Here is a 26880-nt window from a genome sequence, read left to right as displayed (position 1 = left end):
AAGTCACAGAAGATTAGGATCTGATAGAGAACTCAAAGTAGCTGTTAGGAAGCCATTCAGCAAGCCCCAAGAAAACTCAGAAAGGCAATTTAATGAACTTAGGAACAAAATAAAGAGAAGGAGTACTTTGCCAAGAAGACTGAAATTCTGGAGCTGAAGAGCTCAGTAGATGAGATGAAGAATGCATTAGAAAGTACTAGAAATAGGGACACCTGGGTGGCTCAGTGGATTAAGCCGCTGCCTTCGGCTCAGGTCATGATCTCAGGGTCCTGGGATCGAGCCCCGCGTTGGGCTCTCTGCTCCGCAGGGAGCCTGCTTCCTCCTCTCTCTCTCTGCCTGCCTCTCTGCCTACTTGTGATCTCTCTCTCTCTGTCAAATAAATAAAATAAAATCTTAAAAAAAAAAAAAGAAAGTACTAGAAATAGTACAGATCAGATACAAGAGAAAGTAGGTGAGCTGGAAAAAATCAGAATCTAGAAATGATTCAGGTGGAAGAAGAGAGAGAACTAAGATTTTTAAGAAGCAAAGAAAAAGCTATCAGACTCCGCTAGGGGGACAAACATAAGAATAATGGGTATACCAAAAGAAGAGAAGGAGAGGGAGACAGGAGGGTTATTTAAAGAAACAGTAGCTGAAAATTTCCCAAACCTGAGGAAAGAACTAGCCAAAGCTAATAGGTCCACAAAGCTAATAGGTCACCTTACTATCTGAATGCCGGAAGACCCTCTTCAAGACACATTATCATGAAGCTGTCAAAAATTGATGATCAAGAAAGACTGTTAAGGCAGCCGAAGTAGGGGAGAAGAATGTAACCTACAAAGGAACCCCCATAAGATTATTAGCACATTTCTTCAACAGAAACTCTACAGGCCAGGAGAAATGTCATATTCAGAGTATTGAAAGATAAAAATTTCCTGCCAAGAATACTTTATCCATTAAATTGACCCTCCCAAATGAAGGAAAAAAGCAAACACATAGCTGAGGGAGTTCACCACCACTGAACCCACCATTAAAAAATTACTATTTAAAAAAACTATTTTCTAAATTAACCTACCATAAAAGAATTATTTTATATATTAAACTATTTTATTATTTTATCATATTAATTATTTTATCATATTAAATTATTTATTTAATTTTATTAACCTACCATAAAAAAAATTTTTTTAATGTTGAAAGCGGCTCTTCTACCTAAAATGAAAAGACAAAAATACACCAAATTTTTACTAAAGTGATGGATAAAGTAAAAATTATAACCCTCTTTTAGACTAGGGTGTTAAATGATTGTAGCATAAAGTTTAAAAGAGAAAAGCATTAAAAATAAACATAGCTACCACAATTTGGCAACAAACTCACAGCATAAAAGGAGCTAATTTGTGACAACAAAAGCACAAAAGGGAGGGAGAAAAATGCCAGAACCTGTAGAGTCAAATGAAGATAAGTTGCTGTCAACAGAAAAAGGACTATTTTATCTATGAGATGTTTTACATAAACCTCATGGGAACTACAAAAACGAAATCTAAAGCAAAGACAAAACACTTAAAAAGGTTGGCAGGGTGGGGCATTGAGCAAATTATCACAGAAAACCACCAACCTAAAAAGTAAATAAACCAAATAAACCAAAATAAACCAAAGAAAAAGAAACGATGGAGATTCAAAACAACCTGGAAACAAGATAAAATGACAATAGTAAGTCCTCATCTATCAATAATCACCTTAGATATAAATGGATTGAACTTGCCAATCAAAAAGAACAGAGCGTCTGGATGGATTAAAACAAAGACCCAACTGTATGCTGCCTTCAGGAGACTCTTCTCAGCTCCAAACATACAAAACAATGAAACCAGCCTTCATCTCACACCACTGACAAAAATTAACTTAAAATGGATCAAAGATTTAAATATAAGACCGGATACCATGAAACTCCTAGAAGAAAACAGGGAAGAAGTTCATCAATATTGGTCTTGGCAATGATTTTTTGTACATGATGCTAAAAGCAAAAACAAAAACAAAACAACAAAAACAAAAAACAAAATAACAAAAGCAAAAAATCAACAGATGGGACTACATCAAACTCCAAACTTCTGCACAGCAAAAGAAACAACAAAGTGGGACAACAACCTAGAGAATGGGAGAAAATTTTTGCAAACCATGTATCAGATAAAGGGTGAAGATCCAAAATATACAAAGAACTCACACAACTTAATAAAAAACCAAATTCTATTAAAAATAGAAGAACTAGATAGTCATTTGTCTATAGAGTACATACAAATAGCCACTAGGCACCTGAGAAGATGCTTAAGATCACTAATCATTGGGGAGAAACAATCAAAACCACAATGAAATGTTATCTCACTCCTGTTAGAATGGCTAGCATCAAGAACACAAAAGACAAATGCTAAGAAGGATGTGGAGAAAAGGGAGCGCCTGTGCACTGTTGGTAGGAATGCAAATTAGTGCAACCACTATGGAAAACAATATGGTGACTCTCCAAAAAGTTAAAATAGATTCTACCATGCAATCCAGCAATCCCACCTCTGGGTTTGTATCTAAAAGAAGAGGAAACCGGATTTTGACAAGACATTTGCATGTTTATCACAGCATTGTTCACAATAGCCAAGATATGGAAACAACCCAAATGCCCAGAATGGATAAAAAAGCTGTGGATCCCAGAGCACCTGGGTGACTCAGTCAGTTAAGCATCTGACTCTTGATCTCAGTTCGGATCTTGAGCTAAGGGTCATGAGTTCAAGCTCTTGGAGACTACTTTTTATAAAAAAAAATGTGGATTATGTATACATGGAATATTATTTGGCCATGAAAAGGGAGACTATCCTGGCATTTGCAGTAATACATTAAGCAAAATGAGAGAAGTCTGACAGAGAAATGCAAGTATCATATGATGTCACTTATGTGTAGAATCTAAAAGAGTCAAACCTGTTAAAAACAAAAACAAAGAGTACAATGGTGGTGAGCTTGGGATGGAGGGGAGGGGGACCTAAAACTGATGGGATTTAAAGGTACAAACTTGTAACAAGTTATCAAAGAAGCCATAGAGATCCAGTGTACAGTGTACAATCTGTATAATGGATACAGATTACGTGGCACTCTAATGAAGGAATATGATCAATCTTGCTTCAATGGCAGTCATATTATAGTATATAAATGTATCCAAGTAGGGGCGCCTGGGTGGCTCAGCGGGTTAAAGCCTCTGCCTTCAGCTCAGGTCATGATCCCAGAGTCCTGGGATCAAGCCCCGCATTGGGCTCCCTGCTCAGCAGGAACCTGCCTCCTCCTCTATCTCTGCCTGCCTCTCTGCCTACTTGTGGTCTCTGTCTGTCAAATAAATAAATAAAATCTTTAAAAAAGAAAAAAAAGTATCCAAGTAATACACCATCCAGCTTAAGTTTACAAAATGTAACATGTCAAATTTATTACATAATAATAAAAAAAGAAATTTAGGGATTGTGAGAGGCTGCTTTAGGCTATGCCTTTAAAAAGAGCAAGTTCAAGGGACACCTGGGTGGCTCACTGGGTTAAGCCACTGCCTTTGGCTCAGGTCATGATCCCAGGGTCCTGGGATTGAGCCCCACATCAGGCTCCCTGCTCAGTGAGAGCCTGCCTCTCCCTCTCCTCCCCGCTCATGCTCTCTCTCACTCTCTCTGTCTCTCTCTTTCTCAAATAAATAAATCTAAAAGAAAAAAAAAAAAAAAAAACAAGTTCAAACTAACTGCCCTTTGCCAGTAGGTTAGAGTGTGAGCCTTGGCACTGCTGACACTTTGGGCAGGATGGTTCTTCCTTGTGTGGGGGAGGGTGTAGTAGGGGGTTGTCTGGTGCCTCATAAAAGCTTAGTAGCATCCTTGGCCTCTATCCATGAGAAGCTTATAGTGCATGCACACACATCTTCCCACTAGATACTAGCAATGAGCATCAAAAATGCCTCCCAGCGGTGTCCCATGTCCCATCGGAGCACAAAATCCCCCCCAGGTGAGAAACTCATTTCATGAAAATTTTGAGAGACACTAATTTAATCCCGCTAAACTCTGGTTCAAAGAGACCCCTGGTTCAAAGACGGAATTCAAAGTAAAGCTGTACCATGTATTTTTTTTCATCAAAATGCACTTGCTTTCTTTAAAAAAAAAATTAAAGTAGGAGGGGAGAAGGGAACTCTGTTAAATAAAGGGTCGGGACAAGTCTGACTTGCACTATCGAACAAGGGTGGGAGAGTACCAGCAGACAGCTCACCCTCGCAGGCCCCTCTCCCTCCTGCCGTGAAGACTGCTATACCATTGCCTCCTGAGTCTCTGGGGGAGCCTCTCACACACCAGCAGGGCTTTGGTTCTCCTTTACCACCTGTTCTCCAGATAAATTTCCCTCTGTTGAACTGCCCAGTGTGGCAATATTTGCCTGACAGAACCTTGATTGATACAGTACATGTATTAGAATGTTAAATTTATAAGTTGACTTGGGGAAAATGGACATCTCTGGGATGCTTTCTTTCTATCCAAGAGCATGATGGGTTGATGTGTCTTTCCATTGGGTCAGATCTTCATCTGTGTCCCTCCAGAGAGTTTCAAAGTCTTATTTAGTCCTTAGCTCTTTTTGTCCTTTTTTTTTTCATTTCGTGAGTTTCTTTCTATGTTTTTTATCCTTTGTGTGGCTAATATAAATGGTGCCACGTGTAGGCTTGCTGTAAGGATTAACGTGTAGTCAAATATGTTACTTAGTACTTAGTACTAAGTACTTAGAGCAGTACCTGGGATACAGTAAGTGGCCTAGTAGTGCTGCTTCTGATTATCATCTTGGTTTCTTCCATGGTATTGTCCCACTGATTATTGTTGGAATACGGGTCCTAGTTGTTCTATCTCTGTTTCTGCCCAGCTCCCGTTCAGTAGGAGCTAGGAGAAGAACTGGATCTTGGGGCATCATTTTTATAGGAAAATGAGGTATGCCAACCCATAACCCATCCCATGTGGTTATGAGAAGCACATCTCTAGTCCTTCTATAGATACCCTTTTCCCATGCAACTGTCCCCAGACTATTTGGGGACTGATACGCAATCATTAGTACTGTGGATATAACTATTGTTACCTGATATAAAACACATACACACACCCCTTAGGAAAACAAAGCTTAATATTCCTAGGAACCCCGGTACTCTTGTGGGCAGGTCTGATAGTACAATGCAAAACTAATGTTTGCTGCTTACTCTTAAGAGCTGCTTACTCTTAAGAAATAAGCTGACAGTTGCCCCCCTGTGAGCCAGCGGCTTGCCAAATTGCCCCAAAACTCAATAGTTTAAAGTAACCACGATTCACACCTTACTCCTGGGTCTCTAGGTCTGCTGGGTTGTTCTGCCGATCTGGGCCAGCCTTGGCTCCTCGAAGCTGGTCTCACGCGTGCATCTGTGGTCAGCCTGGGGGGTGAACTACAGACGGGCTGGTCTGGGGTGGCCTCCTTCACGTCTGCTGGGTGTTGCCGGGGCAGTGAATCTGACTGCACTCTATCATCAACCAGAAGGCTAACAGGTTTGTTTCACGCGGTACAGAACTGAGAAAGAACAGATAGGCACAGAGCTTCTTGAGACCTATGCTTGGAACTGACAACACTACTTTCCACCACTTTCTCTCGAGCAAAGCAAAGACAAGAAGCCAGATTCAAGGGCAGGACTACAAAGTCACATTGTAAAGAAGGCATGAATACAGAGAAGCCTGACAAATGAGAGTCACAATTGTCTCCCACACACCCGACACCACGGTGACAAGGTGCTGATTTCCTTTTGGTAAAGGTTGCTTTGTCGCACTAGTAGACCAGCTATGGTTTGGGTCTGGGGAAGTTCCACATCTGGTGGTCTTTGCCCATTCACACGAATTCACACCTGTTTTGCTTTTGTCGGCTGCCACTGCTTGATGTTGAGCCCAGTCTGAGTCTGTTTGAGAGGGCGATCCCCTGTACCAACTCTTGGGATGGTACACTTCCCTCTCTGTCCTGATTTCTGAGAGCTGGGGTTTCGATGGCATTTTTCAGTATAGATTGACCAAGACGTTGCAGACCGTTCTCAGCTGGTGGCTAAATAAATCTTTGTTGATGTATCGACTCAGTCAGTCACAGGCTAATTAACTCCAAGTCCTGTTAGAAGCAATCGAAATGTCTTTTCTCACTGTCAGATGGCAGACAGATCTTGGAGGTAATCTGGTCATCTCCTAGCCTTCCGGCATCTCTTCCTGGATGCCCCTGAGTCAGGACCATAGTGCCCTGATGGCCATGCAGGGACAGACTTTTTCTGCCACAGTAGTGTGTCTTCTTGCCCTTGAGGGTTACAGAGCCACTCTGGGCCAGGCTGTACACCTGTGCTCATCTCCCACACTGCTGCTCTGCTGTGCCCACCTCACCTGCAGGGGAACAAGAGGAACCCCTGTCCTACTGCCCCCAGGGTCAGAACATAGGAAGCCAGAGGGAATGGCCACTTCTGGGCTGTGGAGATAAAGCGAATAGTCCTAGAAGATAGAACAGGAAAAGAAAAACTATATGCAGTAAGAACGTGGCTGGACAGAAGAACAATGTGAACTGTAGGTATTTGTAACTAAGCTTGCTGTTGATAACTAATTAGCATAAGGCAGTAATCACTGTGCATAACATTATGTATTTGAAGTCATTTTTGTTTATGTTAAACTTCCTTCCTATATTTGGTGTTTCCTTACACAGGTTAAAGTGTCATATACTACTGTATTTAAAGGAATTCTAGGGGCACCTGGGTGGCTCAGTTATGAGTCTGACTTTTAACTTCCGCCCAGGTCATGATGTCAGGGTCATGAGATTGAGTCCCACAGGGGGCTCCATACTGGGCGTGAAGCCTGCTTGGGATTCTCTTTCTCCCTCTCCCTCCACCCCAACCCCCCCAAAAGAATTCTAGTATGATCCAATCAGGTAAAAAAATATATATACACACATGAGCACGTATATACATATGATTTGCAAGATTTTTATATTTTGGAGTAAAATGTGCATCTATATATATGTAAATGCATATATAAGCGATATATAAAATCAAAGAGATATATAAATATCTCTGATCTCTTAGAGAGCTAAGTATAAACATATATGTACATTTACGTTTTTGCTGAAAAGTGTCTGAAAGGAGGAACAGGAATTGAGGAATAATGATTACAAGTAGGAAGGGTTTTTCTTTAATTTTCTTTTCAATATACTCTGGTTTTTTTCACCAGAGTAAAAAGTACAGCTTTTTAAAAGCAGTTTGCTTGTAAATTTTAACCGTGTGACCCCCCACCTCAAACAGTAAATTAGGGTAACTTCCCGACACAAGAACGAGAATGCTCAAGACCTCAGGGGCAGGAGCGTGGTTTTCCAGGGGGACAGAATCACACCGAGCTGCTGAGGAAGACTGGGTCCTGAGCTCCCTCGGGCGGCAGCCCCCTCCTTGGGCCAGGACCCCGGCAGCACCGGGCAGGCGCGCGCGGAACCTGGTGGCCTCTCTCCCTGTCCCCCCACCCCAGGGCCGAGGCGGCAAAGGCAGCATCTACGTGTGGGCTTCCGGGGACGGTGGCAGCTACGATGACTGCAACTGTGATGGTTACGCCTCCAGCATGTGGACCATCTCCATCAACTCGGCCATCAATGATGGCAGGACCGCCCTGTATGACGAGAGCTGTTCCTCCACCTTGGCCTCCACCTTCAGCAACGGCAGGAAGAGGAACCCCGAGGCCGGCGTGGTGAGTGTGTGGCCCCCACCCTTGGGGAGGCAGTGGAGTGCACCCCTACTGCCTGACACCGTGCAGACGCTGGGTGACGTCATGTGCTACCCCTGGATGACGTCACTGGAGGAAGGGGCTCTCTCCTCCTACCCTCAAATGGTCTGCACTTGTTCAGAGGCTCTGGAGATCCATTGTCTTCCAGGCCTGATAATGCTTTGTTACCAATGTAGAGCCACGCGGTGTGCAAGTTGGAAGCAAGAATTGTGATCTCTTTCCAGCTCATTTTCCATGGATTGTCTTTCTTGTTTATTGTTTTGCCTTGCAAAAAGTGGTGAACTCTGATAATCAAAAAGTTGCCTCAGCACACCACTTTAAAGAGCTAATATTAACAACTGGGCCATCATGCCATCTGAGCCAAGAACCCATCCATTTATTACAGCAATTAAAAAATAGCCTCCATTGGAGGACTTCTTCTCTAAGTCCATAAGCCCTCCAGTGCACACATGAATTTTTTCAAGGCAACAGGAGTGGTTTTCACCATATTTTAAAATATGTCCATGATTGAGGAAACAAAAAGTTTAAAAATCCCAGACTTGGATTATTTATTGCATTTTTCTGAGCGGCACTCCCTTCCTGGGCATCTTGGTAACATGGTGAATTTTCCAAGTCCCCTTAAAATATTTATCTGGAGAACATAAGGAATCATTTTGGATCTCTTCCTCTCTCTGGGTATTTCACTCACATATCACCCTTTCCATGGACCTCCCAGCCTGGAATTTGGGAGCTGATTCCATGGTCCTCCTGAGCTACAGCTCGACTGGCCACCTACCTTCCCTGGGGTCCCCCAAGGGAGGAAAGGAGATAGAACACAATCATCATTACCAACCAGAATTCCAGTCCCAAATTCCTGCCTGGACTCTGCCTTGGCAAGCTGACCTGGCTCTCATGTGAGCCAGGAGGTCTCTTTGCCCAGAAGGGACACAGACTTGACCTGGGTCTCTCTTTGGTCTTGGGGAGAACAGCGAGTGTCCCTCCTCCTCCCAAGCAAAAGGAGGCTTCAGCCTCTCCTATCTTGGGGGAGTCCTATGGACAGAAAGGGAAAAGAGCAGAGCAGAAACAAAGTGAGGGAGACCCCAATCCTATTGTGCTTGTGATGCTTCATACCTCCCCCTAGAAAGTGTCACTCCCTACCCCAAGGGTGTCACTTTGTCCTCAACCTTATCTATGACTCTATGCTTGGACTGGGAAAGGACTTCTACCTGAATTTTGTAGTTTTCCCCAATAGATTTCTTAAACCTCCCTCGTACTTTGTCCTTCAAAATAATAGGCCCATATGAGGATTCTACAAACAGAGGAAGGAGAATTCCTGTGGCTTAAAGGTGATCATAATGAAAACCCGGGCTTTCACCATGGCCCATTGAAAAATGAGGGTTGTTTTTTTTCTCTTTGTGAAAGTCCTTTAAAACCTGTTTGCTCGGTCTCCCCACTTAAGAACTGTGGAAGCAATTACTCACACATCTGTTACCTTGGCTTCCTGAGTCCCAGCATCCCTTCATAAGATACAGAGAAACATTCTCTTTTTAATGACCTGTCCTTCTAGGCAAACTTCAGCTGAGCACGTTTATTCTTCCACCTTTGGGAAGGCTACCCTTTCGTTTGTGAATGGAAAAAAATGGCATCTGGGTTTTCCAAACCAATCCCAGTGCAAAAGTCCTCCCCGTTGCATGGACTTGGTGGTAGTACCAACTTGTCACTTTCCACCTATAGGGGTTTTCTTTTCAGAATCCAGGAAATAAATGTCTCTCTAGTTTCTGCAATAACTGTATATATGCTTGTCTTGAAACACTTGACTTCTTTTTATCTTGTGAACACTATAACTATAACTGAGTGTCCCTTTTTGAACGGGCTACTAGGAAGCTCAAATAAAATGTGTGATAGGAGAGACAGATGGATGCTAAGCTTATTGTTACCTTTATCTTAATCTTCTTCAGAACGAGGCAGAGTTTAAATCAAAGAAACAGATAATCCTCCGCTTCATATCATTCGGGGATTCGAAGTAGAGTGACCTCTTCACTCATTACTGAACATCTTCCCTTTCAGGCGACTACAGATTTATACGGCAACTGCACCCTGAGGCATTCTGGGACATCCGCAGCTGCACCCGAGGCAGCTGGAGTGTTTGCACTGGCTTTAGAGGCTAAGTATGTTTCCATCTCGGGGCAGAGGGTGGACTAACATGTGTCTCTCCACCCAATCCCAGGTGCTGGTGGAGGCAAAAGTGGGTGTGGGAGCCTGTGGAGGGTCAGGGCCAGTGAACTGTGATGGACATTTCTAAAGCAACCATGGGTCCCAGATGATAAACACAAACACTCCACAAATAACATCCCTAGGAGAGCTCAGTACCAAGCAGGGACGCACAGATCTTTCTTTCTTTGTGAAAATCATCTTATTATCCTCTCCAGATCCTTTGGCTATTTTACTCCAATAATACAATTAACTAAATGAAGGAAAACTATTGCCAAACTGGTATCCAGCAAGCTCTTTCAGAACCCATGGCAAGGAGGATGCTCTCACTCAAGAATTGTTAACTTATAAGGTGCATTCTCTTTCAACAATGATGCAAGGTAGACCAGGAAATGGATTTTACTGAGAAACCTTCCAAGCTACAGGTAAGAGGAGGCTGTCCTCTCGGTTCTCATCATCCCATGGAGAAGCCACGTATTGCTGTTGCTGGACACACCTTAAATTTGATCCTCAGGGGGCGCCTGGGTGGCTCAGTGGTTTAAGCCGCTGCCTTCGGCTCAGGTCGTGATCTCAGGGTCCTGGGATCGAGTCCCGCATCGGGCTCTCTGCTCGGCAGGGAGCCTGCTTCCCTCTCACTCTCTCTGCCTGCCTCTCTGCCTACTTGTGATCTCTCTCTGTCAAATAAATAAATAAAATCTTTAAAAAAAAAAAAAAATTTGATCCTCAGCAGAGATTCCTGCCCGCCTGTAGTTTTGTCTTCCCTTAGGGCAAGCCAGAGGCTGGCCCTGGGTTTGAGGAATGAGCATGTGGGCTTCAAGCATCACCCAGGTGCTGGGCACTAGCCAGTGTGAGAAGTTGGATTCAGGCCCCTGGGGAAGGGGTGTTGATTCCCATCCTTGTCAGCCATTGCTGGGCAACTGGAGCTTCTAGCATCCATCTCCGGGCAACCCTTACTCATCTCTCTCCATATATACAGTGTGATTTCTGACTTGCAAAGGAGGTAAGAGTTGATTCCTAGATAGGAAAGGACTTTGAAAGATTCTCTAGTCTGATACTCTGTCTTCAAGCAGAAAAGGCATAACCGTTCTCCTTTTACAGATAAGGCCCCACATTGGGAGTGACTGCTCTCTTTGGACCAGGCCAACCTTTGATTCTTCTAACAAAAGTCATGTGGAAAACTTAGGATTCCAGCAGACACTGATGGAAGTGTGTTTCTATTAAGTGAGGAGACTAAAACTTCTTGAAGATGAAAGAGTTCATCTCAAGGTCTATCTGGCCCGGGTGTCTGAGCTGGCTTTGCTCACTCCAGCCAGGAGCAGACAAAGAGAGGGAACCTACTGCTGAGCCTTGCAGAGAACAGAAAGAAGGGGTGCTCCAGAACTGAGAAGGGGGTCTCCTCACCCTTTAAATCTAAGAGGGTAGACCTTGGCTCAAGTCTCCTTGCATTTTGGAGAGCAAAAAGTCAATTGCTTAGGCCTCTATGCACATGAAGGGACAGTCCAAATTGATAAAGTAATGAAACAAGGATGTTGGATCTCTGAACAGGCTCACGGGCTCTGCACGAATAAGTCACCATTCTTTGACACATGGTTGCAAATAGCCTTACAGAAAAGAAGTCACCGTGCAGGTCTGTTTTGTTTTGGAACGATGGTCATGATTTTAATTCTTTCTTGCCATTAAACAGGAAAAAAGTGATACCTGCCAGGTAGTGGTTCAAGTCCATTGTAGGATCTAGTCCTGAAATTCCTGAGAACACCAACTGCCTGATGTTAGGGACAGCCCCAGAGACAAAAGCTGGTGCAGGCAGTTTATTAAGGAAGGGCTCTCAGGAGAAACCAGGCTAAAGTAGAGGATTGCAGGTTAAGGATGGGGGGAAATCCAAGCAAGGAAGCAATTTCAGAAGTTCTGGCCTTAGCCCGATCCCATGGGGAGCTCTGGAGTGTAGATGATGCCTCAGGAAGTGTTCTTCCTCAAGGGAAGGATGCTGGGCTGCCATGTTCTGGTGCTGGTCTGTCACTAGCTGAGAACCGTGCCCTGGGAAGGAAACTCCAAGGGATTTCTGGCTTTCTACACCTGTAGCAAAGCGTCTCTAGCAGCCAGCAGTTAAAACCAATGGTCAGAACAAAACAGCTCTAAGAGAGAGTCCAGAGGGAGCAAGAGGGAAAGCCACTCCATGAACAGTTCCTACAGCTAATCTCTCGTTATTGTGATACCAGACAACTAGGAGTTCTTGGCGACATAGGACAGCTGTCGAGGGCTGCTGGCCACCCAGAGGTCCAATCAGAAAGCTTTTCCAAAGCAGTCTGAATGCAATAAACAAATTAGTCCATGTAAACCTATACCCATCAGAACCACAAAAGAGAACAGCCGCCCCCAGGACTCCCAGGGGAAAAAAGGGAAGCCATTATTCTTTTGTCCCACCCAGTCACTACTTTCATAAAGTACTTTTCTGACAAATGCTTGAAAATGACTTCTTGAGTCCCAGGGAAAATTGCTTACATTTCCCAGTGTGATCAACACTAGAAAAAAATTCAAATGATTTCTTTGCCCCAAAGGGTGGGAGGGTGAGGGTGAGGTAGGGTTCGTGACTGCCATCTTCAAATAGTTTGCATTTTCTCTGGGACCCAGAGCTTTCTGTGTGGTTCTAGAGGGCTGAACTAGGTTTGAGGGGTCGGTCATAAAGAGGCCAATTTTTGGCTTGAGAGAACCATCAGTAAAGTGGCCTATATAAGGGACTAAAATAATGTTTCCAAAACTGACCTTTTGGGAGATAGATTTTTTTTTATACTCTTTATTGAAGTACAATACACCCAGAGGAAAGGGCACAAATGTTAGATACAGCTCAATGACTTCCTACAAAATTAATAGACCCATGTAACCAGCATCCAAATCAAGCAACAGACCATTACCTAAGTACCAGGTGTGCTCTTTTGCGTAATATCACATCTGAGAGATTCCTCCATACTGTTCTATGTGGTTATAGGTCATTCATACTCATTGTGAATTACTCCACTGTATAAATGAATCCTTGGGTCGTTTCCAGTTGGGGGCCGTTATGAGTCCTATTGCTATGAACATTCTTACACTTCTTTCGGTGAACATAGGGATGCATTTCTATTGGGTTTATACGAGGGAGTCAAAAGGCTGAGTCATGGGGTATACATATGCACAGTTCTTGTAGATAGCCCGAAAGAGTTTTTCCACAGTGGGGGTAACCATTGATCCTCCCTCTGGCAGTGTGAGTTACAGGTGCCCTACATCCCTGCCAACACTTGGTATTGCCAGTCTTCCACACTTTAGCCATTTGTATGAGTGTTCAGTGGAATTTTATTATAGTTTTAATTTACATTTCCCTGATAACTGGGGAATTCAAGCACCGGGGGTGGGGGGGCCAGTTTTGAAAATGATACATTCCCACATCTCAGCTAAGAGTCACTGAATGGAAATCTCTGGGGCTGGGTGGCCCAGGAATCTGTCTTTTCAAGCCCTGTTTCAAGGACTCCAGTCCTGGGCATCCAGTAAAGCAAGAAGTCTATGAATCTGTGAATCCGGATACTGTTGTATGGCAGGTGTATGTCTGGAATCTGCCTCTGGCTAGGTCAAGATTGGAAACAAAATCCCAGATAACAAGAGCTAAACTGAGATGGGGTTTTATTTTTCTGTCATGGGAAAGATAATACAGAGGTTGGGAGCCCAGGGCTACCATGGGGGGTGCCACTGGGATTTGGGGAATCCAGCTCTTCCTAGATCTCTGCTCTTTCTCCAGATGCCGTTGGGGCTCTAGCCATCAAGTTTACATTTCAGATAGGAGAACAAGAAAAGCAAAGGGAAAAAAGAAATCCACCAGCTGAGTCAGCCTCGTTTAAAGGTTTTTCGAAAAAGCCCCACCCAGTAGCTTTTGCCTACTTCTCATTGACCACAGTCCTCAAGGGACCACCCCAGACTACAAAGGAGGCTGGGAAATGTAGCTTCGGAGCTAATGATGTTGCTGTTCTGAATAAAATTGAGGGTTTTTTAATAGGAAAAAGGGAGCATATACATGAGGGAGACAATAGTTGTATTTTCCAGCATCTAAGTGGGTGATTATTCACCTCCTCTGGAAATCTGTTGTCTTGTCTTAAAAGGACACGGGGCAGGAATCTAAATTTGTCACTGGTTCCCACGTGATTCTGATGCAAGCAGCTCAGGATCACAGTCTGAAGCCCCCTGACTGGGATAACACAGGGACCCCACTGATGGTTTTCTTGGCATTGAGAGCTCCCCCATCGTGGCAGCCCTTCCTTTTGAAATATTGAGTTGTCTCTCTGTCCCCCTGGGCTGTAGGCTCTGAGAGAGTAGGGACCTTCCTAAGGACGACTTACAACCAAAACAGTGCCTGGACCTGATAGACACTTAATGGACCTTCATGGATTCATTTCACTGTGCAGTACCTTTCCGTATATCTATGCCTTATTCTCCAAACTACTAAATGCTTGAGAACGGGGAAGAACATGTCATGTTATTAGTCCTATTACACTGTTCACGGTGACCTTTATATTGTAGATAATCTGTAAATTTAGTTTTTTATTATTTAAAAAATATTTAAAAAGTGTGACCTATAATTCTTGCCCTACTATGATAAGAATAAAGCTTTATGCAGATGGGAGAAATACTGTTTCACACAGTAGTGTATTCTGTCAACTCTGAAATTGCTCAGAAGGGGGAATGAGGAGAGACTTAGTTTTACCTCTCAGACACATGTAAATGGCTGGCCAAACAGTGTCACCGACTCAATAGCATGAGAATATGGACTATCTCTGATTTATTCCAGAAGTGAGAACATCTTGGTTCTGACTGGTTCTCTCTGTCTCTCTCATGGGCCCCATGAGAATAAATCCATGGAGAAACATCTACCTCCAATGTCTAACATCCCTCTCGAAGCTCCATGAAGCATAGCACGTTTTTGTGGCCAAACCCTTAGCAAAGATGGTAGATAATCCATCTGCCAGCCAAATCATCTCAAGATCACCAGATTCTCATTTATCAACACTTCTGTATTTAATGAATTCAGAATCCCACTCTGGCAAAATATTCACTGTAAACACTTCTTGAAGTTTCACACCGTTCACTTGGGTCCTAGGGACCATATATCCAAGATATGTTTATAAATTTCTCAAATGAGCGGTGGCCTTCCTTGAAACTTTCTCCTTAACCGCTGAAGGTCTACGGTGCAAGAGAACGTGAATCATTGGCATCTTTTGGTTCTAATTCAAAACTTCAAACCAGTGAATGCTGCATATGCTGAAATTTTATCAAATGAGTTATGTTGTTCCTAGTCTTGAACTATCTGACTTCCAACAAGAATGACAGTGCAGGGTTGTTCCAGCTTTTTGATTTGAAATAAATTTTGTGTTGCAATCCGTAACACACACATACACACACACACAGAGTTTTATGAAAAATAGTTTCTTGTATTACATGCAATCCACACTGTTACTCTTTTCTGTTCTATTCTGCTCATTTTTTAATGATAGTCCCGTTCATTAAATCACTGGTTCTCAAGCTTAGCTGTCTATTAGAATGACCTGGGAAGTGTTCACAATTTCCAAAGCCTGGGACCCACTCCCAGAGGTTCTGACTTAATTTGTCTAAGATGTGGCCTAAACAATGGGATTTTAAATGTCCTCACCAGGAGATTTTAATATGCTGCCCAGGTAGATAATCTATGCAGTAAATTGATTTCCTGTCCCACAAATGGGTCCGACTTGCACTTTGAAAAACACAGGCAATGAATAATACTAGATACTGATTTCTCAAGACAGTGGCACCTGCAAACAGATTTGTTTATCCACTGGGCAAACAGTGTACCAAGGGCTGTTGTCCTGGGCACTGGGGATAAATATATACTGAAGATACAGTCTTTGCTGTTGAAAAATGACAGCCTCATTTTCACAAATAGAGCATATCCATGTAGCCAACACCCAGATCAGGAAACAGAGCACTGCCAGCACCCAGAAGCTCCCTTGCACCACTATCCAATCCCTCATCCCAAGACTAGCCACTCACCTGACTGCTAACAGCATAGATTACTTGGGTCTGTTTTTATACTTTAAAAAAATAGAATGATACTGTATGTTTTCTACTAGGTCTGGCTTCTTTAGATTGACATTCTATTTGCAAAATCCATCTGTATTATTCAGAGTAACTGTAGTTCATTTGTTCTTATGGTAGAATAGTATTTCACATCCTGCAAATACATCTCCATTGGTTTATTCATTTTATTGTGGTTGGACATTTGGGGACTTTGTAGTTTGCGCCCATGAACACTCCAATACACATGTCAGGTGGATATATACACACATTTCTGTGGGATGCATACCTAGGAATGGAACTTCTAGGCCACAGCTTAGACACTTGGACAACATGAGAAGATGCAGTCAAGCAGTTTTCCAAAATGTTTACAGTAATTTACCTTCCCATCTACAAAGTATGTGAGATCCAGATGCTTCACGTCTCTGCTAACACTTAGTATTGTCAGTCTTTTTCAGTTCAGCCATTCCAGTGTGTGTTAGAATGTGCATTTGAAGTAAATTTATTTAAGTAAGAAAGGCAAGATTTTGAAATTTATATGTATAATTGTTCTAAATGATGCGTGGAAATCCTCCCTTTACTTGGGGGTTCATAGATGTTCCAAAATCCTATATGGGGTCTATGTTCTATCTTAGTCATTGTGTCTCTCTCTCCCTCTCTCTCCTACCTTGGGCCTTCTCCGCTTGCCATGCTCTTGAATCTTTCTGCCTCCGGTATCCAGCCTGGGTCTGACCTGGAGAGACATGCAGCATCTGACTGTGCTCACCTCCAAACGGAATCAGCTTCACGACGAGGTCCATCAATGGCGGAGGAATGGGGTTGGCCTGGAGTTTAATCACCTCTTTGGCTACGGGGTCCTTGATGCGGGCGCCATGGTGAAAATGGCTAAAGACTGGAAAACTGTGCCTGAGAGATTCCACTGTGTGGGAGGCTCCGTGCAGGATCCTGAGTAAGTGCATGTGGAAAATATCGCAGAGAGGGTGCCATGGCCCGGGCAACAAATTCCCTCTCTGTCAGCTTGAGATGCACTGGATTTGAATCAGAGACAATCAGCTTCCAGGCAGAGCTGTAGAGAGGCACGACTCCAGGGGGCCCCACATACATAGAACACCATTACAGGACTCGGAACCCCTAGTCTGAAGTATGATCCTTTACTGTTTTAGTGGCTTATACCGTTATTTTTGAGTGCACAAGTCAACCAGTGTAACCAGGTCCCAGATCAGAAACCAGATATCCCAGAAGCCCCTTATGTCTCCTTCCATCATTGTCTCCCCAAGAGTAACCTTAAAACTCCATAGATTATTTTGCCCATTTTATACCTAATGTAAATGGAATCAGACACTATCTTCTCCTTTATATGTAGATTCTTTAGCTCAGAATGCTTCAATCATATTTAGTGTGTAGTCGTTTATAATCGTTTATAGTCATTTATAATCATTTATAATCGACTACTTGTAGTCATTTATAATTGTTGCTGAATAATGTTCTATTGTATGACTATAACACAATTTACTTATTCAGTCTACTTTTGAGGCAACATAAGGCCTTGATTTGATGTTGAGTGAGATAGATAACCATCTGGAAGGATGTGAGTAGGCATTTACACAGAAACCACCATGCTGGTCACCTGCACCTACTTTTCTTTAACTTCCCATCATGGCAAGAGGATTGGACAATGAGGACCCCTTTGTATTTCATTTCTCTCCTCAATGATTCATCAGTGAGATGGAAATAGCAATGTCTATCATTACTTTTCATTGAGATATTGTTTACATACGATGAAATGCACAGAACTTAAATGTATTACTTGAGTTTTGATGTATACATCTGGGTAACCACCACCTGATCAAGTGATGGAATGTTCCATCGCCCCAGAAAGATTCCATGTGCCCCCTTCCAGTTAGTTAATCCACACATGTTATAGACAGCCACTGTTTTCATTCCTGCCCCTATAGATTAGCTTTGCCACTTCTTGGACTTTATCTAACTAGAACTACCCAATATGGATGTGTCCGGTTTCTCTGACCCAACGTTATGTTTATGAGAGCCATCCACGTTCTCATGTGTAGTGGGAGTTAATTTACTTTCACCGTTACATAGTGGTGCGTTCTGAGAATACACCTGTGCTTATGTCATTTAAACAATGATAAAATGCATCTCTCTAACCACCCCACCCCAGCCTCATTTCTGTTGGTCATCTGAGCTTGGCCAGAGTCAGACTCTCACAGTACATCCTCCGTCTCCACTCACCCTCAATCTTGGATCCTCGGGAGTTGTGTAGTCAGTTATAGACCTAGATTCCAGTCTTAATTTCACCAAACTGGACGATACTTTTGACCTCCCTGGCCTCTCTTTTAACAATTCTCAGCCTTTGTACCCTGGCCTCTGTGGCAGGATAGGTGATGTCTGTGGACCCCATCTCTGTATGACATCTTTAGATGCACTAGATAAAATACATAGCACCACAAAGGAAGCCAATGATACTGAAAACCAGGTATAAAAGTTTTGGAAAACCAAATCTGTGTTGAAGTAATATATGTCCTTTCTCTTAGCAACACATTACATAAAAAGCTCCCAGTGGCAAGCCTAATGGCCACAATCATTTCAGAACAGGGATGATGACCAAAATGTTACTATAGGATACTGTCAGTCATTGTAATGGGATATGAACACCTCTGGGCTCTTCGATGACAAACTCTGAGGAAGTGCTGATATTCCTCTAGCAAGTGGCCTGCATTCAGAATCAAAGTAGAAGCTACGTTTTCCTTATAAGTTAGGGAAGTTAATACTGGGGACGGGGGAGGGGGTCTTCTTCTATCTAAATTCTTACACCAACTGGAATTCTTTCCTTATGTCCCCAAAGCAAAAACATCTTCTCTCTTTCCTCACCAGTAAAATGGATCTAATAACTCTTTTCTTACCAAGCTGCTGGAGACCTTAGTGAGACAACAAATGTAAAACTGGTATCTAGTAGACACTCAGTAAATGTAACTTGGCCTCCCTCTCCTCCATGACTTTAGACACTCCTAGTTCATGCTCATGGGAAAAGGAAAGATGATAATCTCCTGGAATTTTGGATACCATAATTGTCTTATTTGTATATGAATTCAAAATTGTGAGTCCTTGGGACCCACTCTCTCTTCCTAATGTCCCACCCAGTGTTGGGCCAGCATCCTCACTGTTCACTTGCCAGGCTCCCAGAAAGTGGTACCAAATGGGTGTCACAGAGCTGCATGTGTTTTCCCTGGACCAGACCACGATCTCATAAGCAGAGCTGCCGTCAGCACTAGGTGGAAAAGGAAAGCATCAGAGCAAGTCCTTTCTCTAACAGCTTTTTAAACAGGGATGCATGGCATTTCATGTGCCAGTAAAATCAGCAGTTCAGTTGCATTCCTGTCCCTTTTCCCAAGGCTGCCATGTACCTACGTCATTTCTGTTCATCCTTGTGCCCCTCTGTCTGGTCAGACAGGTTTCACTGTGGCCCAGACAAATTTCGCTAGGTCAAGGTCACTTGGTCAAAGTCAAGGTTGACTCAGTCAAGGTCAAGTTTAAGTGAAAGAAGCAATTCGCTTTTATTGGGCTCCTACTGTGTGCCATGTGCTTTACATCCACCTAAGCTTCCTAGCCAGCCAGCCTATTGAGGGTATGCTTTACCTCATGCAGGCAGGGTATGAATATTTTGTGATATGAATAGCAAAGTGGTTCCATGTTGTATCTCAGGGAGAAGTGTCTCTTAGGTGGCTGGTGGGAGGCCTTTTACATAAACTACGTGTATTTCATCCTTGAAAGTCCAAGATGTATGTATGATCATTGTTACCTCAAAACAGGGGAGGACGCCAAGGCAGAAAACATGAGAAATGTGCTCAAGGTTACAAAGGTCCGACCAGGGCTTGAAACAAAGCCCATCTGCATATCCCAGTTTGTTTCATTAGATGATACTGGCCTTCAGGAGTTCCTGCTGTGCCCTTAGGCCTTACATTTGGCTCCACATCAGACAGCCCTCTTGTCAGTTGGACAGTGTTATTACAGGTGAGGAAAGGCTCAGAGAGTTTAAGGGCATGCCAAAGAAGACCTAGCTGTTGAATAGCCAAACTGGGATTTGAACCCAGGCTCCCTGATGCCAACACCCCACCACTTGAGGGGCCTCTCAGTATATCTCAGTGATCCCCCACTGGAAAGGAGGTGAGGCTCAGCCCACTTCAGAAGGGTCTGGGGGGCTTCCTGCAGTAAGACCTTCCCTGGGGACTTTAAAACACCCACCTATTGGGCGGGCCTACTTCCCGCAGACTCCATAACTGCTGTCCTAGAGACCTCATCACTGCCAGGGTCTACAAAAAGGGTGACTAAAAGGAGACAAGCCTGGGAACCTCCATCCAAATGGGAAAGGAAGGATAAATCCAAAGTCAACGTCCAATGGGCATTGACTGCTCTACTGCCCTCGTTAGAGTTCAAAACAACTCTTTGTGTGATTGGCAAGGCCCAGGAGACCTGGTATGATGGTGGAAATGTTCTGTATCTGAGTGTCCAGTACAATAACTCATGGCTAGGGAGCACTAGAAAGGTGGCTCATTTGACCTAATTTGAGTCTAAGTTACAATAGCGACATATGGCTGGTGGCTGCCATCTTGGATGGCTCAGCTCTGACGTCCATCTGGTAGTTACACCATCCCAGGAAACATGCTACATAGTGCAAACAGAACAAGACATGTCAATTGAATAACAATTCTTTGAAAGTGTGTCCAGAAGTTGAGCCTGAAAGAGACCTGGGCCAGTCCGCTTAGCCTGTGCCTCCCCCAGTGTCCCCTGCACGCGGGTCCACCACTTGCTCCCCACACACAGATGGCAAGACATTCCAGCAGCCCTGAGGGCTCCCTGGGAGCTTGCAGGCACAGTAATGCCACTATTAAGAGCAGCTCCCGGACGGTCGCCAGTTCAGGCAACACTCTTCTCCCATAGGAGGCTGGTGTCGCCACTCTCCTCCACAGGGAGAGAAGAGGAAGCTCAGGTAGATAGAGTAAATGGTTCTAGTTCCCAGAACAAGCAACTCCAATGTCCTCCAAAGCCCTGGGCCCGGGACCTCCTTCCCTTATTGCGAAGAGGAGAAGATTTACAGAAAGGGACTTGGCAAGAGGACTTCTCCAGAAGTTCAGGTAGGGCCCACACATGGCCCAGACACCATGTCATGGAGGCACTACCCACAGTCAGCTGCACACCAGCTCCGTCCACAATTAACAGAAAGCAGTGAACAGTTGTAGTGTTTAAGGCAACGGTCAGTCAAGGTAAATGTTAATGGCTGACCTTCTCTTCTGAGGTCACGCCAGGCAAGGGTGGATTGTTGACGATCCTCAAGTTCTATGCTTTTGTGAGGCGAGGGGAGGGAGGAGAGCGGGGCGGAGAACATGGCTCAGTCTTCAGATCATGGCAGAGGCTCAGTTTCTGAGCACATGCCATAATCCCCATAAATGTTGAATTTGGAGCCAGAGCAAATCCTTCATGTTATAGTTAGGGTGTGCAAGGCCCAGGAGCTCACAGCTCACTAGAAACTTTATCTAGTATCAGCAGCCCAACTTTCAGTGGAAGGAAACTGGAAAGCCAGTTGAACACAGACCAGAATTGGGACCCCCCACCCCCACCCCAGGGACAGGAACCTAGTGTGTCTTGTTCACTGCTGTGCCCTCAGTGCCTAGAATTGCCACCTGGAAGTCATATGGGAGATATTTTCTGAATGAGTGCCTGTTCAGCCAGCAGCACCTGGGTACAAGGAAGATGGCTAAGTGGTGGCAGTGAGGACCAGCAGATCAGCCAGGAGGATTAGGGACAGAGGCCAGCCTTGCTGGAAGGACTCTGTGTCACCCTCGTCCACCCACACCTGAATTGAGTTCTCAGACCCAAGTGAGTGAGCCCTAGGGCAGGTGGGCGTGTTGCAAAATTCAGAGGCTGGTAAGGTTGGTCCTTAGGGTGGCACCAAGGCTCTGTGCAGAGAAGGCCCTGATCACCCCGAACCACACTCCTGCAGGACCGGGATAGAGGCATCAGCAGCCATTTGCTGAGACGTGCATGAGTGCCAACTGTCAAGTTTATAGGTTTCCTTGACATTCATCTTCCCAGAGAAGCATCCAATTTGAAAACCAATTTTCTAACGCGACTTTATCAGCCGAGTTGGTGAAGGCTGCTCAACGAAAATATGGAGGAAAAATACAACCAGCCATGAGTGTCTACACAGAACCAGCCGTGCGTGGTGAGCAGAGCAAAGCCAGGTCCACTCATTGGCCAGGGGCAGCCACGTGCCCTCCCCCCACCCCCAACCCCCGGAATGCTGAAGCGCGGGGTGAGCTGTCTGGCACAGACCGTCCCCATCCTCCCCTTCACTCTGTGCCGTTGAGGCTGTGGCAAACTATGCATTTTAAGTGACTTTGGAAGTGGGTGTTAAAACCTGATAGGAATGCCAGTTGCAGCATGGTAGAGAGAGAAGTGGCTGTGCCCTGCGTCAAACCAGCTGTGGGATCACGGACAGGGTCATGGCCAAGCCACAGTTTATCTATCTTGTGTCGGTTAATGTCCACCCGCCACTGTTACCTGGGAAAGAGAAAACATCGCAGAACCCACCTGCTGAGTGTTCTTCTGTGATGGCCACAGAGCACAGATCTTAGACCCTCCAGGGTGGCCATCATTAGTACTATCATTATTGGTCTAATAAAACAACTGCCGTGTCACAACTAGTTATTTTTATCATACAGTTCAGGGTTGAGAACACGAGAGCATTACACAGGTGTCCCCTGGGAAGCAGGGCCCATTTCTAGACAAAGCAATCAACCACTTATTTGCAACAATGTGCAATGAGTGTATAAGACACCTCGGGTCCCCAAGTATGTCTTTGATAGGACTTGAACACAAGGCCTCTGTACATATTCTCTAAAAGTTTGGAGAGTAACTCACACCTCTTGATGTGTTCCTCACTTTTTTGCAGCAAATGAGTTCTGGAACATGGTCTGTGTGACTAAGGATCTAAGCAGAGTCTCTTTGGGTTCCATAAACAACCATCTCCTATTTCAACCTTTTTTTTTAAAGATTATTTATTTATTTATTTGACAGACGGAGATCACAAGTAGGCAGAGAGGCAGGCAGAGAGAGGGGGAAGCAGGCTCCCCGCTGAGCAGAGAGCCCGATGTGGGCTCGATCCCAGGACCCCGGGACCGTGACCTGAGCCGAAGGCAGAGGCTTTAACCCACTGAGCCACCCAGGCGCTTTTTTTGAGAGAGAGAGAGAGAGGGAGAGCCCCCAAGTGCACTTCTGCACACATACCAGGGGTAGGGAGGAGAACAGAGAGAGGGAGAGAGAGAATCTCAACCAGGCTCCATACCTCACATGGATCCCAACACAGGGCTCGATCTCATAACCCAGAGATCCTCACCTGAGCCAAAATAAAAAACCCAGTACTTAATGGACTGAGCCACCCAGGTACTCCCTATTTCAACCTTACGAATTGACTTTCCTGAGCAAATAAGGATTATATTCCTTTTCTTCTTGTAAAAGCAAAATATGAAAATCAGAATATACAGGTGAACCAAAAACAAAAACAAAAAAAAAAAACAAAAAGAGAGAGAGAGAGCGAGAAGTAATAAGAAACACCTGGCAGATACGGTTCCTTCGCTCTCCCAGTGCCATGATGCTTGCCGAGAAGTCTCCCTGAGAGAGGAGCTTGCCTCCTCCACGCTTGCCTCTCATCCAAGCTTGCCTCCTCTGGAATTCACTCAAGCCTTTTAATTTCATCTCGAAGTGCCTTAACATTCCAAGAAGAACCCACTGCTCTCTCAGGGGCTTGCTCCTCCCGCATTCAGTGGGCAGTTCACATGCAGGGCAACGATGGCAGAGTTTTGCCAGTGGGTGATACCTCCACAGCCCTAAACAAGCCAGACTCCTCAGGGTGCTTGAAATGGCCTCCAGCCCCTGCCCACACCTCAATCCCAAGGCTATGGGGACAGTTGATGAATTCTAACACGAGGTGGTGTGTTGGTGCCCACTCCAGTCTGTCTTCTGCTTTCCAGGATGAGGACAAAATGCCCATCCTGTCTCAGCCTCCTTCCTTCATCCCTCCCTCCAGCCCTCTCCCAAATGCATTTCCTGATCCCTTAGGGCAAACAACAGGCAGCCTGGGCTCTAGTCTGCTCTTCCGCAGGGCAAGGGGCAGCCAAGAGTCAGTAGTCGAAGCTCAAAGCAGCTCTGGAGGGAATCTGGAAGAGAGACTGTGTCCACTGAAGCCCCCCAAAAGTCATGGTGTGTGTGTGTGTGTGTGTGTGTGTGTGTGTGTGAAGGTCGTCTCCGGTTTGGTCCAAAACAGATTTCTCTCCCTCTATCATAAGAGATCATCTCGGCCCTCATTCCTTTACGGGACCCCCCTTGCACATGGGCTGTGGATCTCATTCCCAGCTACAGTGGCCGTCCCATCTCTGGTTCCTAGCCAAGGAAGAAATATTTCCAGTTTTCCCCCCGGGGAAAAAAATGTCACTTTTCTGCCAGAGATTCCACAAACTGACTTGTAAAGGGACTGAACTTGGTGAATGCCAGTGCATAAGTGCCCTGAGTGCAAATAGGAATTAAAAAAGTGATTTTTTTTTCTTTTTTAGAATCCCGCTTATGTTTTGGATCCTTGTCATAATAAGGAGTATTGCATTTCACAAATGACTAGTGATGCTCTGTAATACCTAAAGTGACTAGTACTTGAGTAAGAGTCTTTAGTTGTTGGCTTATGAATTTGTTTCTTGAATTTCTCAAGGTGGCCTGGCCTGAACAGTAGGAAAGGGGCTCAAACTCAGCACAGGGTCTCTTCCTGCTGTGGGCTCTGTCATCCTCTGCTAGTCCCTCTAGTTGTGCTCCTTGGAGAGTTCCAGATTCCCTGAGGCTCTACTCTAAAAAAAAAAAAAAAAAAGCCTCCATTCTGGACCTGCCTGCCTGTCTGTGTAGAATCTCAACAGCAGAACATGGCATTTCACTCATCCCTGAGGTCTGGATGTTCCAGAAGCTTCCAGCAAGGTTGCCAGAAAACCAGCAGAACAGGATCCACAGTTCTCCCAGCTGCTTTTCCCAGTGCCTGTGAGCCATGACAAAAACAGAATGTTGCTTACCACAGAACCCTGGGAAATTTTCTAATGAGTGGGGGTTGGTGGCATCAGGTTCATATTGAATATATGCAAATAATTTAGATCTGTGCTATCCAGTAGAGAAGCAACTAGCCACAGATGGCTATTTAATAAAATTAAATTTAAATTAATTATTAAAATTAAATGTAATTACAAATTCAGTTCCTCACACTCATCATGCTTCAAATGCCCCATAGTCACAGGTGGCCGGTGACTACGATATTGGACAGTTCAGATATAGAACATTTCCTTCATTGCAGAAAGTTCTGTTGGCCCGCTCTGGTCCAGACATTTGTGAATATATGATGTATTTGAGTGTGTATCTCTATTTTATCTACACAGCAATTCTTCAGTGTAGGAAGTAATATCTCCATTGTATGAGTAAAGAAAATGAGCTCAGATGGTTCAAATGCTTTGCCCATAACTGGACCTTCATTCTGCCCAAATAGATCTCTACCTGTGGGCTAGAGCCCAAAAGATTGGTAGCCACGTGTCAGTTCACCTGTTACGTTTCTGACCCTGTTGAGAATAAATAGCATCTTTTTTGAGAGATCTAGCTAGGATCTTTGCATACTCTGACTTCCAGAGCTGGCCTAATGCTTGCTCTCCACCAAACTGGATGATTTCCCCAGAGCATGGCACCCCACCTCTATCACTACCACCACTAGATCTCCATGGCCAATGGGTATTTCATGCATCATTCAGCATCAGCATCCATGCAGAGGGCATATAATGGCAGCATTCCATGAAACTATTAAAGCATATATTTTGAAAGTTCCTCAGGAGAGTATTGACTTTCCCAATGAGCCACCGGGTAAGTTTCAGCAAGCCCTCCCCTCCCAGGTCTGTAGCTTTGCTTCCAAGGCTCATGCAGAACTAAGGCTCTGAGCTGGGTGTGGGATCATCTCTTTATAAATGGGCTCTACAAGACGTGTGTTTTAAAATACCCACCATGTTACACTCCAAAATAAAATATCATGTCAAGGAAGGGTATTCACATAGGGAAAAGCCCAGGGAAGTACCCCATAGTACTAGGGGAGCTATGATCCGGGCACTATGCTCCATGTTTCCACACGTGGTCTGATTTAATCTCACAAAACCCACCCACGATGACAGTGAGACTTCGAAGTATGCCAATAATTTGCCCAAGCTCTCCTGAACAGTAAGCATAGAAGAGAATTCTAACCCAAATGGATTTATTCCCAAAGTCTGGAGTCTTTCCATTACACCATGCAGTTTAATGTGGTTTGCTTTGTTATGTTTCTCATGCAAGAACCTTTAAGCATCTTGCCTTCAAGGGAGGCCATATCCAGGAAGGAGATCGGTTGTGTGGAAAGTCAGCTGAGGAATGCTTAGGCTGACCCTCCATGGGGCTCCAACTCTGTCACCAAAGAGGCTTCTAAATTCCCCTGATCTTTCAAGGGATACTCCTTCACTAAGATTAATAACCCCATTTCAGCTTTTTCTATGACAGTGATAACAATCACAATAGCAATAATTTTTTTTTAATTTTATTTATTCATCTGACAGAGACACAGCGAGAGAGCGAGCACAAGCCAGGGGAGAGGCGGAGGGAGAGGGAGAATCAGGCTCCCCGCTGAGCAGGGAGCCAGATGCGGGGCTTAATTCCAGAACCCTGGGATCATGATCTGAGCTAAAGGCAGATGCTTAACCGATTGAGCCACCCAGGTGTCCCAGCAATAATTTTTATTTATCAA

General features: G+C 44.5%; 1 protein-coding gene across 1 annotated transcript in view; it reads left to right on the top strand.

Moving 5' to 3' along the window:
* PCSK2 (proprotein convertase subtilisin/kexin type 2) overlaps positions 1-26880 on the top strand; it is a 263778-nt gene that overhangs the window by 233795 nt on the left and 3103 nt on the right. Inside the window, exons 9-11 of the mRNA XM_045981647.1 lie at positions 7515-7730; positions 9813-9913; positions 16747-16974. Coding sequence (XP_045837603.1) covers positions 7515-7730; positions 9813-9913; positions 16747-16974 — 545 coding nt within the window. The remainder of the gene's footprint in view (positions 1-7514; positions 7731-9812; positions 9914-16746; positions 16975-26880) is intronic.

The sequence above is a fragment of the Meles meles genome, chromosome 16, assembly GCF_922984935.1.
Source record: "Meles meles chromosome 16, mMelMel3.1 paternal haplotype, whole genome shotgun sequence".
Taxonomy (NCBI): domain Eukaryota; kingdom Metazoa; phylum Chordata; class Mammalia; order Carnivora; family Mustelidae; genus Meles; species Meles meles.
Note: the sequence above shows the minus strand (reverse complement) of the source record. Positions and strands in the feature narration are given on the sequence as shown.